The sequence below is a fragment of the Apium graveolens genome, chromosome 8 (genome assembly GCF_009905375.1).
Source record: "Apium graveolens cultivar Ventura chromosome 8, ASM990537v1, whole genome shotgun sequence".
Taxonomy (NCBI): Eukaryota; Viridiplantae; Streptophyta; class Magnoliopsida; order Apiales; family Apiaceae; genus Apium; species Apium graveolens.
In genome coordinates, this window is record NC_133654.1 from 3925643 (window position 1) to 3943160 (window position 17518).

General features: G+C 38.6%; 3 protein-coding genes across 3 annotated transcripts; all 3 read right to left on the reverse strand.

The window, feature by feature from the left end:
- Positions 1-1650: 1650 nt before the first annotated feature.
- LOC141678264 (omega-hydroxypalmitate O-feruloyl transferase) lies at positions 1651-3236 on the reverse strand. Its single transcript, XM_074484542.1, has one exon. It carries the CDS (start codon positions 3157-3159, stop codon positions 1795-1797), a length of 1365 nt encoding a protein of 454 aa, XP_074340643.1. The 5' UTR covers positions 3160-3236; the 3' UTR covers positions 1651-1794.
- A 771-nt stretch (positions 3237-4007) lies between these two features.
- On the reverse strand, positions 4008-7564 carry LOC141677673 (uncharacterized). Its single transcript, XM_074483698.1, has 4 exons — positions 7322-7564; positions 6686-7056; positions 5556-5793; positions 4008-4657 (listed from the first exon to the last, which is right to left on the reverse strand). Exons 2-4 carry the CDS (start codon positions 7016-7018, stop codon positions 4272-4274), a joined length of 957 nt encoding a protein of 318 aa, XP_074339799.1. The 5' UTR covers positions 7019-7056; positions 7322-7564; the 3' UTR covers positions 4008-4271.
- Positions 7565-9562: 1998 nt separating this feature from the next.
- Positions 9563-13284, reverse strand: LOC141678729 (putative sulfate transporter 3.4). Its single transcript, XM_074485098.1, has 13 exons — positions 12993-13284; positions 12598-12646; positions 12288-12495; positions 11872-12043; positions 11722-11787; positions 11526-11639; positions 11171-11287; positions 10960-11086; positions 10598-10884; positions 10314-10504; positions 10099-10184; positions 9933-10009; positions 9563-9826 (listed from the first exon to the last, which is right to left on the reverse strand). The coding sequence occupies exons 1-13, from the start codon at positions 13272-13274 to the stop codon at positions 9689-9691; spliced, it is 1914 nt and encodes a 637-aa protein (XP_074341199.1). The 5' UTR covers positions 13275-13284; the 3' UTR covers positions 9563-9688.
- Between the last annotated feature and the right edge of the window lie 4234 nt (positions 13285-17518).

Below are 17518 nucleotides of genomic sequence, written 5' to 3' on the forward strand. Positions count from 1 at the left end.
AAATTGACTTACGTTTTTATTTTGTGTCGGTCGAATTAATTAATTAATTATAATTGATTGACCACCGACCTAATTAATTAACACGTTTTAATTAGTTACGGTAATTGTATAGCGCACAAGTTTTTCCTCCCTATATAAACACCTCTAGGGCGTTAGGGTTACACACACAAATACACAACCGTTCCTAAACACCTACCCTCTAACCTGTGATAGTTTCTTGCTCGCTTTCAAGCTCGCTGAGTGTGCCGACCTTCGGCGTCGCCACTGCAATCCGTTTTATCCGGGGAGGCTTTTTGCATGCACAATACGGTGAGGGCTAATAAGCTTTAAAGAGACAGTTTCGCACTGAACTCGGATTTTTATATCCTTCGTATTATACTTCTTGTCTCTGTTCCTTTTTCTGTTATTCGATTATATGTCTTGCACGCACACACCTTTAACTATATTTGTTCCTACACAGGTTGTGGCAAACACCCCCCCCTCTCCCCCTCCCCCTCTCCCTCTTCCCCGTCACTATTCTTTATCATCCACATACCCCTGTCTTCCTCTTTGTGCAATCCCATCAACCCCACTGCCGACTTGCCGCCAACCCCACCTCCGATCATTGATTTTCCGACTCATATTCATCAATATTTAACGATTTTTCGGAAATTAGCATAAATTCATCTTCGAAGAATTCAGTTCCTTTTTTATATATTGATGGATCTACTTTAGCTTCAACGATTTTATTTTCAGTTTGTTTCGTCAATAGTTTTTAATAAAATTTGGCGATTACTTTTCATTTTCTGGTGATTTTGGGTTGTAGTTGGTGATTCGTTACATATTGACGATCTGTATATAGTAGTTTTGGTGGTGATGTGGTAGTGATTGTGCGGTGGTGTTGTAGGAGATAGCAGTTGTGTTGTTTTGTTGATGTTTACGATGATAATGGTAGTACATGCATGCAATTCGATGTTTTTTATTATGAATTTGATGATCGAAGTTATGAATAGACCTGGTGGGGTGATCTGGTGGGCGGAAACTATTGTAGGATGTGGTGATTTTTATTTTTCGCTGGTGATTTTTGATTTTCTGGTGGTTGTAGGAGGTGGTGGTGGTCTCCGGTGGTGGCGACGGCCAAAAATGGTGGTTGCAGGTTGTTGGATGTGGTGGTGGGTGGTAAGTAGAAAGAAGAAGATGTAAAGATGATGGTCAGAGAAGATGATGAGATTTAAAATGAATGATCTAGATTAAAATTAAATTTAAAATTTTATGGTTGAGATTAGATCTCGTATCTCACCAAAAAAAGGTTCTCAATGAAGTAAGACCTTATATTGTAATATAATAATCTGTCGGTTTCGGTTTTTTCGGTTCGCTTTAGCTCCAAAACCGAAACCGGACTATTAGTAACGGTTCGGTTTTTCGATTTCTCGATTTTAATTCGATTCGATTTTAATCAGTCCGGTTTTAGCCGGTTTTTACCGATTTCGGTTCCGTTTCGATTCTTCCCCTAGTCAACATAGCTAAGGAGAAGTTGCAGGGTATAATGTACTAATAAAGAGTACTTGCTTTGAATAAGAGTACCCGGGTGCATATATAAATTAATAACACTAGATTCGCATTTTTCACTAGATTAAATTTTTTTAGATAATATATTATTTTGGGGCTTCATTTTATCAATTTAGCAAATTATTCAACAAAATTTGTTCCATATAAGTTCTTGTCACTTCCAGTAATAAATCAATGCCTCCCTGAACTTATGAATAGCATATATCAGGGTTAAGTTGTAGAAGTGCACCTAAAATATTAATCATATTAGTCCTCTAAAAACTCCCTGAACTTATGAATAGCATATTCTGGCAAACATATGCAAACCACAGTAGCTCCACTTGAACCAGCCTCTCCTTCAGGCAACAGAACACAAACTTGTGGTGTTGGTGTTATATCTATTGGGCCTGCATATATGGGCCTACCCCATCCGAAATCCGTCGTCTCGTAAATGGAGAATCTGGTCCATTGGGTTATGTACAGCTTTCCACCAAATTCCAAGTTTTTGGGCCTGTCCACCTCAACATAATCTATTGTGGATCTCACATACTCCTCCGAGACGTCTAACCGGGCCTCGTGCACTAGTTGGGTTGTAGTAGAGAGAGGCCCATCAACAAGTTCAGTAACTGTGCTTGTTACACATGCTAAGCATACTGCATTGCCATAGAAACCTGTTTTCAGGGGACTGATCTTGAGTTTTGATCTGGCGTTCACGGAGAACGTGAGCCTCAGCTCGTAATCACGTGGTTGAACGTCTAGCGCTTTGACCCATGATCTCCATACATGGGCTGCCATTGCGTCAAACGTGGTGCATCCGGAGTTGTTATCAGGCTGCGCTTTGTTTTTCAGACGATTCTGGAACTCCCGGCTGATCCTGTAACATTTTTGGACAGGTTTGGTTTGCCACAGGCTCATTGTCAGACTAGAGCCCTCTTGAATTTTCATATATTCAGTATGTGGAAATGTTACTTTAGGTGGGACTCGAGGCTTAAATATTTCCCTCTCCCAACAGGGCTCTGGATTTGTAACCAATCTCCCTGTTTTAGCTGTGGCAGCCCATGCATCAAGAAACTGCATTGCACCAAGCCCATCACAGATGCAATGGCACATTCTAAGCCCAAGACTAAAGCCACCACATGTAAATCTTGTTACCTGTGCAATTACCAGTGGCATATCTATGACTTTGTAAGGCTCTTCATAGGCAAATCTATATATCAGTGTTTTCCAGGCAGGATTAGGCACAACAAGATCTCCGAGACTGGACAAGGCCAGTTCAGAATGAGCTTCAACCATAAGGGCACCTTGTTCTTGTCCGAAATATACTTCTAGCTTTCCATCATCACGCTCCCTGAGCCTACCCGAGAAGGGGTAATATGGAACTAACACTCTAGCAAGGGCTTCCTTCAGTATTTTTGTAACAGGTTCTTGTTGGGAGAGCAGGCTGTTTGAACGATAGAAGTAAACTGTTGGGGTGAAAACACGAGCACCAATCACGTCATCAAGGTTTGAAAGGAAGAGGCTGTCACCAGGGGCAGCGACAATTGGGCTAGCAGGGAGGACGGGATAGATATGGTCTATGCTTAGGGGAATATCGAGGTGAGGGACATTGAGTTCTTGGATATACGGGGCCATTGTAAAGAGTTACGAGGACATTCATGCCAGGTATCTGCATTTGTAGGAGATCAGGGCCCCTTCTTTACAAAAGAAATACATGCAAAGATGTTGAGATACATTTATAGAGGTTTAAGTGCAAGTTTGGTGGAAAGAAGTTGCTGTTGTTGGATGGCATGATCTTTACTCTTTTGAGGCTGTTTTTGCATGAAGGGAAATCAAGAGGGTTGATCAACTACAAACTTAAAATAAAATCCTAAAGAATACATGTACCATAGCCAAACATATAATGATGTAATTTAAAATACAAGTCTCACATTGAGAAATATAGCAGATAAAAAATATAAAACAAGTAGAAGAGAAACTTGGACATGAGGGGAGATTCTATAAGAATAATTTCTCATAACAGTATAAAACTGTTTTGACCAAGTTTCAGAAAGAACACTTCACTAGAAACTCTGTTGAGGCATGCATACAGTCAGACAGACAATCTACTAGCTACCAGATCAAATTTTCAGATACAAGATACAAGTCAATAAGTCATCATCACCTTCACATTTACAGGACAATTTCTCCCTGCAACATTTGTGATAAGACATTTACCCATGTTCAGAGATTTCTGAATGATATAGACTAATACAACAAATTGACAACATGATGAATGACAGAACATAATAATGCATACTCAACTCGCATATTGATCAAGTCCATAGCCAGGTCATGAAGGTATGCAAGAAAGAAAATGAACTTGCAAAACAAGCAAGAACGATAAATGATCAAAGATTGAGGAATCACTTCAAGATCCCAACCAGCACAATGCAACAGATGCAAAAAAACCAATTTCGATGTCCAAAAAAACCAGCAAAAACTGGAGCCAAAAAAGGTATGATTGAGTAACATCCATTTAGTTTCTACAGAAGAAAAGACTGTTCAGCAAAACGAAAGATGAAAAACATTGCAGAAACCTACTTAATCCTAACTATAAGTTTCATAATTTTTTCCTCTGCATGATAATAAAAAGCTGCTATGTCAAAAGCATCTCAGCAAAACCAGACTCTGATGTTTATTGTTTCATTCCACAAATGAACAAAGAGCATACATTCTGAGTTCTGACATCGAACTCACAAAGTGATTTAGCGCACAGGCTGCTGGTTGTAGTGGTTCTTTTCTTTTTTCTTTGCCGCAGCCAACCTTGCACTCCTAGCAGCAGCTTCAGTCGCAGCAGCTTTTGCAGCTGCATCCATCTCCTTGCTCGATTTCTTCTTCTTCATGGAAGCAACTTTCTTAATTGCTTTCACATCAACACCAGATGGCGGCTCAGCTTTCTCAGTCCCAGCAGTTTCATCTTTAGCATTTCCAGACTCCGCACCATTAGTTTGATCAGGTTGTTCTTTAGCCTCTTTTGAAGCTTTGTCCTTCTTCTTCTTCTTTTTCGCATTTTTGCTCTCGCCTGGTGCATTAGTTTCCTTCTTCTCAAGGTCAGCACTGGGGTTCTCTGCCTTCTTCTCTTGTGCAACCCCTGACAAGTGGAATTAGAAATCTACATAATTATCTTGTGGAAAACGATACTTAAATAAGCTAAAATAAAATAGATGTTAGAGAAAATAAACATAGTTGTTATAGTTATACGCAACACTGAAGGTCCAACAAACTATATCTGTAATCCTAGGGTTCGCCCAATTTTCAAAAGTGCTTCTGGTTTTACCAATGTATATCATCTGGTCAATTTTAACAAACTGTGACCTTTATTAATTTTTGTAATCAGCAGATGTGACCTTTCTTCCCAATAAAACCACATGCTTCACTCCAATTAAAAGACACCAAAAACATATCTCATGGAGCACAAAGATACATGGCTTTAAATAAAGGAATATGCCTTTGCTAATTACTTTTTAGGAACCTCAAAATTAGCATAACAAAAAAAAATGGACTTCATAGGAACTGTCAGAATTTGGCACTCTAAGCCTCGTATCCAAATTATGCATAGAAGGAATGTAGACAAATAAAAAAAGATATAATGGTTATGCAAAGTGGTAACAAGCAACAATTCCGAGGATTTATTTTGGATATAAGCTATATACCGCTGATGTTTTATGTTTATTATCTATCTTGAAAGGACATAAATTATTAATGTTTAGTATCCGAATAATCGAATTAAAAAGAAACAGCAATGCAGTACTATGTCATTGGTATGGCTTTTTTAGATAGCATCCCCTAGACAGTGGCACTAGATAAAACACTAGGTCTAGGTGCATGCAATAGCAACAAGAAAACTTGTAATCACACTACTGTACATTACTCAACGGGGAAAATAATTAATAAACGAAAACAATAGAACACATCTAAATGCAATCACCATTATCCAAAAAGACACATAATCACATGAGTTGAAGCTACGTGTATTTTGTAATGCTCACCACGGGAGCCTTCTTGGCCACTGGCCTCGGATGTTGGATAACCCAGTTCCGCAAGAACAGCCTCAAGTTCAGCAAGCTCCTTTTTCTTGAGTTCTTTCTTCGATAGTTGCCTGTCAGTGTCTTTGGGTGCTTCCACAGGTTTCTCAACAATAGGCTCTTTCTCCGCTGGCACTTCAGCTTCATGGTCATGCTCCTCTTCATTATCATCATCAATCTCTTCTTCTTCACTTTCACTTTCCTGAAGTCAGAAAGTGTCACAAACTTAAGCTGGGAAACAAGGTACAAATAATCAAGTAGAAAATTGTAATGAGCAGAAAAAAACATATAAGGGCTAATTATTACCATATATTTTGGATATGCATGTATTAATTCCCTAGTGGAACAGTAGAAGTCTAGAACATAAACAAAGAGAACGGTTAAAAAGTCTATAACATTCAGAATCTAAATTTATCATTTTATATTCTTCTAAGCACGTAAAGCACATCATAAACTTATGATTAGAAAGTCACACACTACCAACAAATGAGGACTTAACGAAGAGCATGGATGATTTACGCACAAAGTAATATACTCAAATACTTTTGTGGTGATACATCATTGTGCTTTAACCATAAGGAAGTCGAGGTGTAAATGCAGTTTGGAGATCTCAGTAAACAGTTCATAGTAGTAAATGATAAACTATAAAACTCCACAAAAAATAAGCTACATAACATGGCTTTAAAGACTAACTGCCAGTTACACTTTTACTCTTACGTAACCATGCTTCGTTGCTGCACCTATAGCCAAAATTGGCAACATCTGCCTTAATGCAATGTGACACCAAAGAGGGACAAAAATCAAGCACGTGCCACATAAGTATTCCATAAAGCAAGATCCTTTTATGGAAATCGTTATTAGAAGATCCTTTTTTGTTTCTTGAACATTAATAGCATTGCATTAGAAACAAGTAAACAAATATTTATCCGAAGAACAAACAAAACAATTCAATCCAGGTCACGAATACGACAAAACTGCAACTAAAAACATTCAAGATCGTATATCCGGAACGAAAATGACAAAAGCATAACAGAATAGCATTTAAGACCACATGAATCCTAACAGAAATTCAACTAAAAGTGCGCGAAACAAACCTCAACAGGGGTTAAGCTCTCTTTAGCCTTCTCAGTCTGATCGCCTTCCGTTCCAGCCCAAACAGGCAGGGGAGCAGTTGTGGCATAATAGTCATCATCATCTTCATCATCAACATCAGCCCAAGATTTAGTAGTTAAAGGGGCAGGAGCCCAAAACACCTGAGGCTCAGGCTCACTCTTCTCCTGCTTCTTCTTCGAACCACTTTTTCCGGTCTTCGAAGACCCTTGCTCCTTATCAGACTTCTTCTTCTTCCTTAGAGTTCCAAGAGCTGCAAACACATTAGTGCTGTTCAAAACAACAGAATCATCCTTTCGATTTCCACCTCCAGCCATTTTCCGCAATTCAACTCAATAAAAATCACACCTTTATCCTACATCAAAACAAACCAAGATTACAAACACACCCATCAAAATTCACAAATCAAACACACAAACCAACATAAAGGGGTTCCAAGATTAACACAATTACAAAGATTCCAACAAAGATCAAGAAGATCCAAGCTCAAACACAACACTAACTAATACCAAAACATGATAAAAAAGCAATCTTTAACTAAATTAAGCCAAATTAAACTAAGCCCACATAAAAATAACACACAATCTTGAATTAAACAAGACTAAAACACAAATTAATACCTTAATCTTGTGTTTTTCAACTGTGAAAAGAGGTGGATGGATCGAAAAGAAGGGCAAAAGGGTAATAAATAAAGGTGAGATTTTGGTTATATACAAATATAACACTGTTATATGTGTATGTATTGTATGTATATGTGTGGGGGGGATGAGAGGGTGTGCTTATTAGGGTTGGATGAGGTGGGAAGAAATGAAATGAAGGTTTGTTTTTTGGTGAGAGAGATATAATATATTGAGATGGATATAATTTTTTTGAGATATTGAAGATGATTATACAAAGATTACAATGTATGAAATTGAAAGATACATGTATTACTAAAAGCCCATGAACACTTGTGGGCCTTTGTTATATCTTTTGTTTGTTGGGCCTCATCATTTTATTTCATCTTTACAATAATCTATCAACAATTTTACATGTATTAGAGAATGTTTGATGAAAATAGTTGGCCAATATTAAGGAAGTGTATTTCTTTTTTTATTGTTTGATCATGTGATAGATGAGAAAAGAGGGTAGTAACTTAGATTTTCTTGGTTAATACGGAATACAAAATCGTTTGAATCGTAGAATTTCAACCATTTGTATGATTTATACCAATCTCCACAGATTCTCAGTAATCATTTGTATGATTTATAAAAAAATGAAATAAAAGAAATAATTGTTTTATGTTTGCATTTTTTTAACAATATAAAGATATAATGAATTTTAATTGAGTCGAGTTCGGGCACAGATTTAGGCTCGTTTAATTAAACGAGCCGGCTCAGCTCGACTCGATTAATCTCGACTCGAATTACGCCCAACTCGAAACTCGGCTCTTTCAGCCCGAATTATAGCCCTGTCAGAATCGAAAACCTGGCCAACTGTGAAAAGAAAAATGTGATGCATTCTCTTGTCTGCGTGATTATAAAGAACATTAAAGATTGGGAGAACAACTGTGATTTATGAACCTCCCCATGTTTCCAGTAAATTCAACATCCTCGGTCACATACTCACATTGTTTGAGTTAGCCCCTTGGTTTTGTTTTGAAGATTTCCAAGTTGAAACTTGATTTCATGCTAACTAACCTTGTTATAACATGAAGGAGGGGCATCAGCAGGAAGGGCCACATTCATATACCAATGGCTTTACCTCAACAATAGCCCCATTGAAATTGTAAGAAAATTTTCAACCTTTGTGATCACAGCCCTTGGGGAGGCTGAGGTTGAAGTTTTCAGGATATATCATCGTGGTCACCCAAGTGAATGGAGGGGGGCTTTCATCATCTAGTGTGTTCACTGCACATATTCGCGTAATTTCTTTCCCTCAAGAGATATTTGTTAAATATATGATCCTATTGGGGCCTTCCTCTAATACCTTAAGGTTTTAGATGAGTTGGTTACTCGACATGGTATTAGAGTTTAGGCTGTCGGGAGGACTAAAGTTCGATTACCAGCCACCCCCAACATTCTCACAATTTATTGTGGACACTAAAGGCAATTAATGTCCCAAAAATGGGCGCCGGTGTTCCACTCTTCGACCCATGGCCTTCCTCTAATACCTTAAAGTTTTAGATGAGCTGGTTACTCAACAATATCATCAACACAAAGACCTCTCGGAAATGTCATAACCGTCTTGCCTCTTGCATCTGCATCAGAAGCCTTAAATCTCTGTAGATCCTGGAATAACCCTCACATAATGCTTAACACTGATGCTGTTCTTTAAAGCCAAATTGCCTCTTTCAAGCTTCTGGTCTTCAGAATGCTTAGCATTTCCTGATAGTCCTCCTTGACCTGAGTATATTAGTACATCTGAAATATCAAGTTCATCAACACACCGCCCCTGAAGCAACAATACGAACCACAACTATTTTGTCACCTTTGTACTTCATATAGTCTATAACTATGCCTGGTACAAGCGATGAATGCCAACAATACCTAGCTCTACCCATTTTTGAAACTCAACGCGTACGTCAACTCCAGGCACTGCTTTCTTTGACAATCTTAGCAGCAGTAAGATAAAATGATAAGGTCCTCAGTTTTATTATGATGTCATAGTAGTGTTTTTAATCTTGGTGTGTCTTCATATTCATTTTATTCAGAGAACCTCAGTGAGATAAGATTAAGTGGCTTAACTCTTCTAGTCTTTTGAATTTGATTTTCACTCACCACGACATATAAGCCTAATTATTTTCAAAAAGAATCAGATTACATGCAGCATCATCTTCCCATATAATATTAGGATTTCTTTTTTTGTGGTTGCTAGCAAAATTTAACAGAAAAGTTGTTGATTTCCAACATTGTTCAGGAAAATTGAAAGCTTAGCGACCTTGTGTTTACATATACAATTGGGAGAAAAGGTCACTATACAATAATATAGAAGTAGAAATTTATGTTCTAAAGTTTCCATGTTAGGGATATATCAGCAATGGCTTCTCCTACTGTCAAATACAGCCCGTTTGATCTGAATTCATCGAGAATTTCAGACTTGTCGAGCTTCTCAATTACATCTCCGACAGGATTAACCAAAACAAGCTGCAGGTGCAAGTCAATCTTACTCGATGCTATGCATTTTGTGACTGTTACTAAAAAAAATGTAGAAGCAAAATTGCAGAGTAATATATTTAGCTAGCCCACCAACCTGAAGTGATTTTTTACTTAGTGTAGTTTGTAGTTCTCGTAGAGCATCGATGCCACTGGTATCTATTGCTGTCACAGCTGAAATATATGCAACAATATCCTCATGCAATTTTATATCAGATGAATATAATTAGTTTAGCTAGTATTAGTCGACTGATAACATTTACCTGTCATATCCAAAATTATGCATCTCAAGGTAGTCGTGATCTTTGATTGAATCCTCTCTTCTTCCTCCCTGACCCATCTCAATATTCTGCAATGACAACTCGTTATTAGCAGAAAGTATTTGTAGTAAGTACATTGTAATTGTACTCGATGTTTTTATTTGGTAGGATGAATGGAATGAACTAGTTAGACCTTGATTAGAATAGATGGTAAGTACCTTTCTTGTAGATAGGTTGAATTAGCAAAGTAGATAGGAGATCCGATGCCTAGTATCAGGAAAGACGGAACTCTCTGAGCCTTCTCGTAATGAGAAAGACACTGGTATAATTGAGTTCCTGGGATATTCCCAAGGATATTTGTATTTGGCCTTGTTACTTGTAACATTATTTTGAAAACTGATACACCGATCTGTAATAAACCGTTGATTAATCTGTTGCAGGCTTGGAGCAATGGTATCTTAGAAGACTAAGAGAACAAGTAGTGTATGAGGAAAGTAATTACTGCAATGGTTAGTCCCATCTGGACTGAGAGAAACAGAACTCCAAAAAATGAAGATAAACAAGCCAGGAAATCAAGCTTGTCGATTCTGTACAACCGCATTGCAGCATTGTAGTCTATCAGTCCAATGACAGCGGTTATGATTATGGCTGCTAAGACAACATTAGGTGTGTAATAAAACAGTGGCATTAGGTATAGAAGAGCCACAAGCACTGCAGAGGACATCACTATGTTTGACATTGCTGTCTTTGCACCAGCATTGTAATTTACAGCAGACCGAGAGAATGATCCTGCAATTATTTACGCAAAATGAAGCTATTCTGATGCACAAAATATACCTACTCTATTAGGTTAAATGTCTGTACCTGTGGTGATATAACACGAAGAACACGAACCAGCCATGTTCATTAGCCCAATTGCTATCATTTCTTTGTTGCCATCAATCTGATAATTTTGTAGTGTAGCAAATGTTCTTCCAACTGCAATTCCTTCCTACGAAGCCAAAAGTTCTCTGAGTTTCGCCTAGTCTGTTCCCTTCAACTAGCTATTATATATTCAGTGAATTCGAATACTCACTGTAAGTGATAAAATTCCTGTAATCAGGCCTGTTTTGATGGCAAGGCCTAAATGAGGACCATGGAAATATAGTTTACTTATTGTTGATGGGTTAAGACCCCGTGGCAATGTACCAATCTGCATGAATAGCAATAATATGAAGATACTATCACAAACGGGTCCACCTTCGTGGCAGATGATCGGTGCAACATACTTTATCGTGCTTATTATCAGCAGTAAATATGTTGCAACAATCATCTGTCATGGACGTGAGCCCACTATAAATGTAAACGTCCAATGATGCGTGCATTCATTTCTGATTTCTACGGTAGAAAATAAATTATAGAATCCTACAATAAAGTATTGCGATTCTTACTTGTGATATTTCACTAACATCTGTTTTAAATATGAACACAAAAAGAGTTGAAATGGCGACAGATGTTAATGGAGCGGCTGCTGAAATCCAGAACAGCTTTGGTTTCTTCAAACCCTGATGATGCATAAGTTTATAAGGATTAGCATTGTAGAGAGACTAATTAATTGCTATATATGTATTCATTTGAGTAACTTACAGTTAATCTTGCTGTTAGCAAGAAAAGTAAGAAACTGAAGCCCATAACAATGGTCTGCCAACTCCACTGCACAGGCATCCACATGAATCAATGAACTTCACACATTCTAGTCTTATATTCAGTAACATACATTGTTGTTTTGTGGCTTACTTCTCGTCTCTCGTGAAAAACAGAGGACACGACAGGGATGATCTGCGTTTTCCCAGAAAAATGAACAATTCCCAGCAAGCCTTTAAGCTGCTGCATGGAGACAATGACTGCTGCTCCAGCCATGAAACCAACCAATGTTGCCTTTGATAGATAATCTATTATAAACCCTAACCTGATGAAAGCTCGGATCTAGAACACATAAGTTAACGGTGCATTGACAGTAATCTATACGCAAAAAGAAACTTAAAAAGGTACAAGTAGTTCAATTTTATGTATACTGGAGTTGCATAACATTGCCAAAGATTCATTGTTGTTTTAACATTTTACTTTTTTGTAGCATACTAGATGCATATTTAATGTTCTAGATATGCATTTTATTCGTTTGATAGAAACTGTTTTAAGGATAACGCGGTCACCTGAAAAGGCCTAAACAAGTTTGGAATAAACCAGCAAAGAAGGTAGCAGTGAGAGCAAGGTGGAGATAAAGAAGAGGTTCATCTGTAGGAGAAACTGTTTCACTGAGCATGGATCCCATTACCAATGATGCTATTGACACCGGACCTACTCCAAGATGCCGGGAACTACCCAATGCTGTGTATATCAGAGGAGGCACAAAACTCGAATCTGCACAATTTTATCTGTTTAAGTTTACTGATATGCAAACTTGACTGAAAAATGAAAATTTCCATGCACAAATCGAAAGATTAAGATAAAATCGAGGCTTACACAATCCAAGTATTGGAGGTAGATAAGCAAGCTTCGCATAACTGATTCCCTGCAAAACAAGCTACAATCACATCGAGAAAAGCCACCCAAAGCAAGCAGGTAGTTCACTAAGCACAAGTTAGAATACTAATATAAGATTCTGATAAGGGCCTTCCTCTAACACGTTGAGGTTTTAGATTGACTGGTTCCCTTAACACACGAAAGAGTAAACTCACAGCTCCATGAATGAACCAGATTATTAGAATTTAGAAAACAAACTGAAGTTATAACATGCAAGAATATTGAGCTCAAATAAAACATGATAAAAACAAAAGAGTACAGAGTAGCAGAAACATCAGGTAATGTACATTCAAGTGATAATCATGAATTAATTACTGAACAGTTTCGCTAATCACCTGTGGAATCGATAAACTTGCGATAGTGAAGCCAGCAATAAGATCAGATCTCAGGTGTTCTAAAGTATAACAAGGCAGCCATTGAAGAATAGGCAACATGTACTGAAAACCAAGAATCCATTTCCGTGAAATCGACTGGTTCTTAAATCTGTGCAAGGGATCATCTGAGAAAAAAATCTCAGACAATTTGTGTTTGAGCTTACAAAAGGTGCTTCTTTTTGGAGGCAAACCAACTGTATGAATTTCCATAGTTTGATTCATCAATGCATGATCACTAGACATTGTAACTGGACTTTTACGGTCCGAAAATAAGGTGAAGATTCGACACTGTTACTGATGTAGTGCTGTTAGAACAAAAATGGGAACTATTAAAGAAGGAAAATTCAGTGAACTGGGAATGGATGAGTCCGTATCTAGGAAAATATGTGAATGCTACATATTTTTTTTGCACAGGGAACCGCACCCGCACCCTTAGAGTGGTTCACGTAAATCAAAGGTAAACGGCATTTAAGCGACAGACTCTGGCTGAGGATGCATAATCATAAATTCTCCTCCCGTGGGATTCGAACTGTTACCAAGAGGATAGTTATCCCCACTTTAACCAACTATGCAACTTTGTCTAAGCTTCTTATAAATCATTTATCTATCATTCCAAATGCAAGGCACACAGTCTGGTTTTACCAGAACCCCAACATAAGTTTGATAGTATCACTATCACAATTAGACATTCAGCTGCTTTGCTCGCAAAGGAAGCAATTGATTTAAACAGGCTTTTCTACACTTACGTGAAGAAATTAGGCCGAATACCCGTACTCGTGTATCCCGCTCGTAAAATGATGAATAATATCGAATACAGTAAAACAATATAAATCTTAATTTGAGTTAATCGCCAACTTTCGTTGCATTTTACTCTATGATTATGACTTTGTTTGGTATCGTTGTTAAAAATTGTTGTGTTAAAAAAAGTGCATGCGAAAAAAACTGATGTTGTAAAAACTGTTGGATAATTTTTATGATAAGTATTTGTATTAATGCAAAAAAATAAAAATAAAAATATTTTTGGTAAGATTTTATGGTTAAATCAGCATTTGTTTCTGTTAATAGCTAAAAAATAGTTTTTTCTATAAGCAGGTGGGAACTTGCTTGCTTTCTACGGGCACACTTTTAAAATGGTTCTCGTACATTCCTAATATTCACCTGAATTTGTCTCTGGTACAAGTTTTACATAATTAATAGTACATTTTTATGAATTCGAGAAAAGACTAAATATCGGGTTCAACAAAATTTGAAACGCTGAGAAATCCCCGTGACAGATGAGGCTTAAAGAACGAACATGCATTTGAAGATCAAACAAATTCTGTGATGAAGAGTTCACTGAACGATGTGCAAAATACGTGAACCGTAAGGTTTATCCAGTTCACATCAAAAGGGTAGCGGTTGGGGGTTAACTATGAAAAAAAAAAAATCGCACATGAACCCGTTTTACGTTTACTGAAAAATCAGATAATTTGAATTAAAAATATGATTTTTGCAAAAATATGTTTACCAAAATTTTAAATTTAGAAAAAAATATAATTTTTCAACTTTTTCTTTTTTGCAACTCGGCGTGCAACAAAAACAGGTTCGAATGCAACTAAAAAATGAAACACAAATGTCTAGCATGCGCAACCCGTAAGTATTTTGGACGGAAAGTATTGTTAATAAAAATTTTGGACACTTAAAAATATAGCGTATTTTAGTTTTTTTTATCACAGGGAACCCGCAGCTGTTACCCTTCGGGTGCGTACTGGATAAACCTCACGGGCTCACGTAACAGTCTGCTGTTGTGAAACAAAAACTAGAGTGCGTTAGTAATTAATGCTAGGATTTGTGAGTTTCGAGCTTTAATGGCTGCTTTCGCGTTCGGGACTATCGATCCTTGCAAGATGCATACGTATCTATGTGTAGTAGATAATCAAGCCAAAAAACGTAGTTCTAGGTTGAGGGGTAGAGCCTTTTAAATAGAGGTGAGTCTAGGGTTAGACTTGTGTTGACTTGGTGGACAAGTCTCCAACTTAGATGGCGATTAGGATTCATTTGAGGGAAGGAACTCCAGAACCTTCTGTGTAGGACTTTGAGTTTGTTTAGGAAATATGTCTATGCTCTTCCAGCCGTATTGGGCCTAGTCCGTGAACAGCTTGTGTTCGTGGATCTCGACGACCTCTGTTGGTGGGCCTTGTCTGCATAGGTCGTCTTGAGTCTGCTACGAGCTCGGACCAGACATGTCTATATTGGACTTAAGACAAGAAACCCGAGTGAAATTAATGTGACATTTAATGTGTCTTTAAGATGTATTTTCTATCCATATCATTTGCCCCCAACTTTCGGAAATACTGCTCGAGTTTTCGTGGAAGTTATAATGGTCTTTTCGCGACTCAAAGTACTTTTGGCCCTTCTCGGGTATCGGCCTTCATGGGTGTCGGCCCTTCATGGGTATCGTCGTATTATCGTAAAGTGTGGAGCGACCTACATGTTTACAACGAATTATATAGTGCGAGTATACACACTTGAGGCCTTTGCACGGGCTAATTGGATAGTGTTTAACACTAAACCGTCCTAATCAGGACCAAAAAACGAGCATTTATCACCCCTTAACCTTCTTCAAGGTTAATTATAGGGTGAAAGCCGCTAACAGGCACTATTTGGGGCTAATCAGCCTTAATCGGGGCTAACTTCCATGTACAAGCTACTAACTAGGCCTAAAAGAGCCTAATTTTAAGCTAGAATGCACTAACTGGCCTTAATTGAGGCTAATCTGCCCTAATCAGGGCTAATTTGTCTTAATCAGGAGTAATCAACATACATAAGACACTAATTATTCATAATTCACACTAATCACGTGAGTGAATAGGTTAAACGGTCCTAATGGAGGCTAATTTCATCACACGAGTCACTAATTCCCCCTGATTCGGGTTAATTACGCGTAATATACACTAATCGACCATAATCGGGTTTAAATTTCAATAATCTTCCCTAATCGGAGGCTTAATCTTCAAATCCTGAAAATTTAAAAATTTCCGGATTTTTTCTAGTATTTTTTTTTTATTTTGCAAACAAAAATTAAAAAATTTTGCGGGGGCCGTCGGGGCTCTGCAGTACCTCCTGCTGCAGGAAGCCCTGCTCGGCCACATGGCCCCACTTGTGGGCTGCTTGGCCTCATGAGGTCAGCCACCTCTTGGTCGGCCAGGGGCAGGTCCTCATATCCCTTGCTGGCCAAGGGTGTTTACTCCAATTTTTTTTTGTAGAACCTTGTACTTAGATTCAAGCCCTTCACACACTTTGTTATGCTCTTCTTGCTCTTGGTTATCCATGGAATTAATCTCATGGTTGCCCTAGAGTTCCTCGTGGCTCTGTTACTCCTTTTTCAGTGAATATTCGGTACTCATTCTATCGAACGTTCTGTACTCGTTCTACCGAACGTTCTGTGCTCTATTGAACTTGTCTTATAGGAAGTCTTATACTTCATTGAACTTGTCCAAACTTGCTTTGTAGGATATTCTATACGCCAACGAACTCATTCTCGTTGACGTTCTATTCTTCACGAAACTTAGTTCCGATGAAAGTTATCCTTTCCAAGAAATTTTGAAGAGGCTTCACAGGAGGGTCTCCGGAAAAACTTTTGACGGCCTCAGGGCTCTCCTATAGGAGCTTCTGATCGGCCTCAAGGCTTTAATTGTAGCCTGGTCGGCCAGGCTTGCTCTTAATAGGCCTTGGGGCCTCTCTCAGGGTGGTCTGGTCGGCCGGGAGAAAAAATTCTTTGAATTTGTTACGGTGAACACTTTACTCTTCACGAAACTTATTTCCGTGAACCCTATGGTCTTCACAGAACTTGTTCTCGCTAATGTTCTGATCTTTTTCGAATTCGTTCTCTTGTACGTCCTTGTCTTCACGAAACTTGTTTTCTTTGGAGGTCATCCATTCATACAAATTCGTACAAAATTTCTCAAAGGAGCCACCAGAACAACTTTGGAAGGCCACAAGGCTTTCCTATAGAGGCTCCTAGTCGGCCTCAAGGTTTCATTTTGTAGTCTGGTCGGCCAAGGCTACTCTTAATGGAGCTTGGGGCCCTCTGAGGTGTCCCACAGAGGCTCCTGGTCGGCCATAAGGTCTCATTTTGTTGGCTGGTCAGCCAGGGCTAGTCTTAATGGACATTGAGGCCCTCTGGGATCTCCTACAGAGGCTCCTGGTTGGCCATAAGGCCTCCTTTTATTGGCTGATCGGCCGGGGCTAGTCTTAATGGACCTTGGGGCCCTCCGGGCTCTCCTACAGAGGCTCCTGTCGGCCAGGTCTAGTATTAATGGACCTTGGGGCCCTCCGGGCTCTCCTACAGAGGCTCCTGGTCGGCCATAAGCCTCCATTTGTTGGTTGGTCGGCTAGGGCTAGTCTTAATGGACCTTGGGGCCCGCTGGGCTCTCCTACAGAGGCTCCTGGTCGGCCATAAGGCCTCCATTTGCTGTCAGGTCGGCCAGGTCTGCTCTTAATGGACC

Excerpts from the sequence above, each read along its gene's own strand:
- LOC141677673 (XM_074483698.1), bottom strand. The coding sequence starts at position 7,018 with ATGGCTGGAGGTGGAAATCGAAAGGATGATTCTGTTGTTTTGAACAGC. Across the intron at positions 5,794-6,685 it reads AGAGCTTAACCCCTGTTGAG|GAAAGTGAAAGTGAAGAAGA; the intron begins GTTTGTTTCGCG and ends TTCTGACTTCAG. Across the intron at positions 4,658-5,555 it reads TGGCCAAGAAGGCTCCCGTG|GGGTTGCACAAGAGAAGAAG; the intron begins GTGAGCATTACA and ends TCCACTTGTCAG.
- LOC141678264 (XM_074484542.1), bottom strand. The coding sequence starts at position 3,159 with ATGGCCCCGTATATCCAAGAACTCAATGTCCCTCACCTCGATATTCCC.
- LOC141678729 (XM_074485098.1), bottom strand. The coding sequence starts at position 13,274 with ATGTCTAGTGATCATGCATTGATGAATCAAACTATGGAAATTCATACA. Across the intron at positions 12,044-12,287 it reads ACTTGTTTAGGCCTTTTCAG|GTTAGGGTTTATAATAGATT; the intron begins GTGACCGCGTTA and ends AGCTTTCATCAG. Across the intron at positions 11,087-11,170 it reads CAGGAATTTTATCACTTACA|GAAGGAATTGCAGTTGGAAG; the intron begins GTGAGTATTCGA and ends TTGGCTTCGTAG.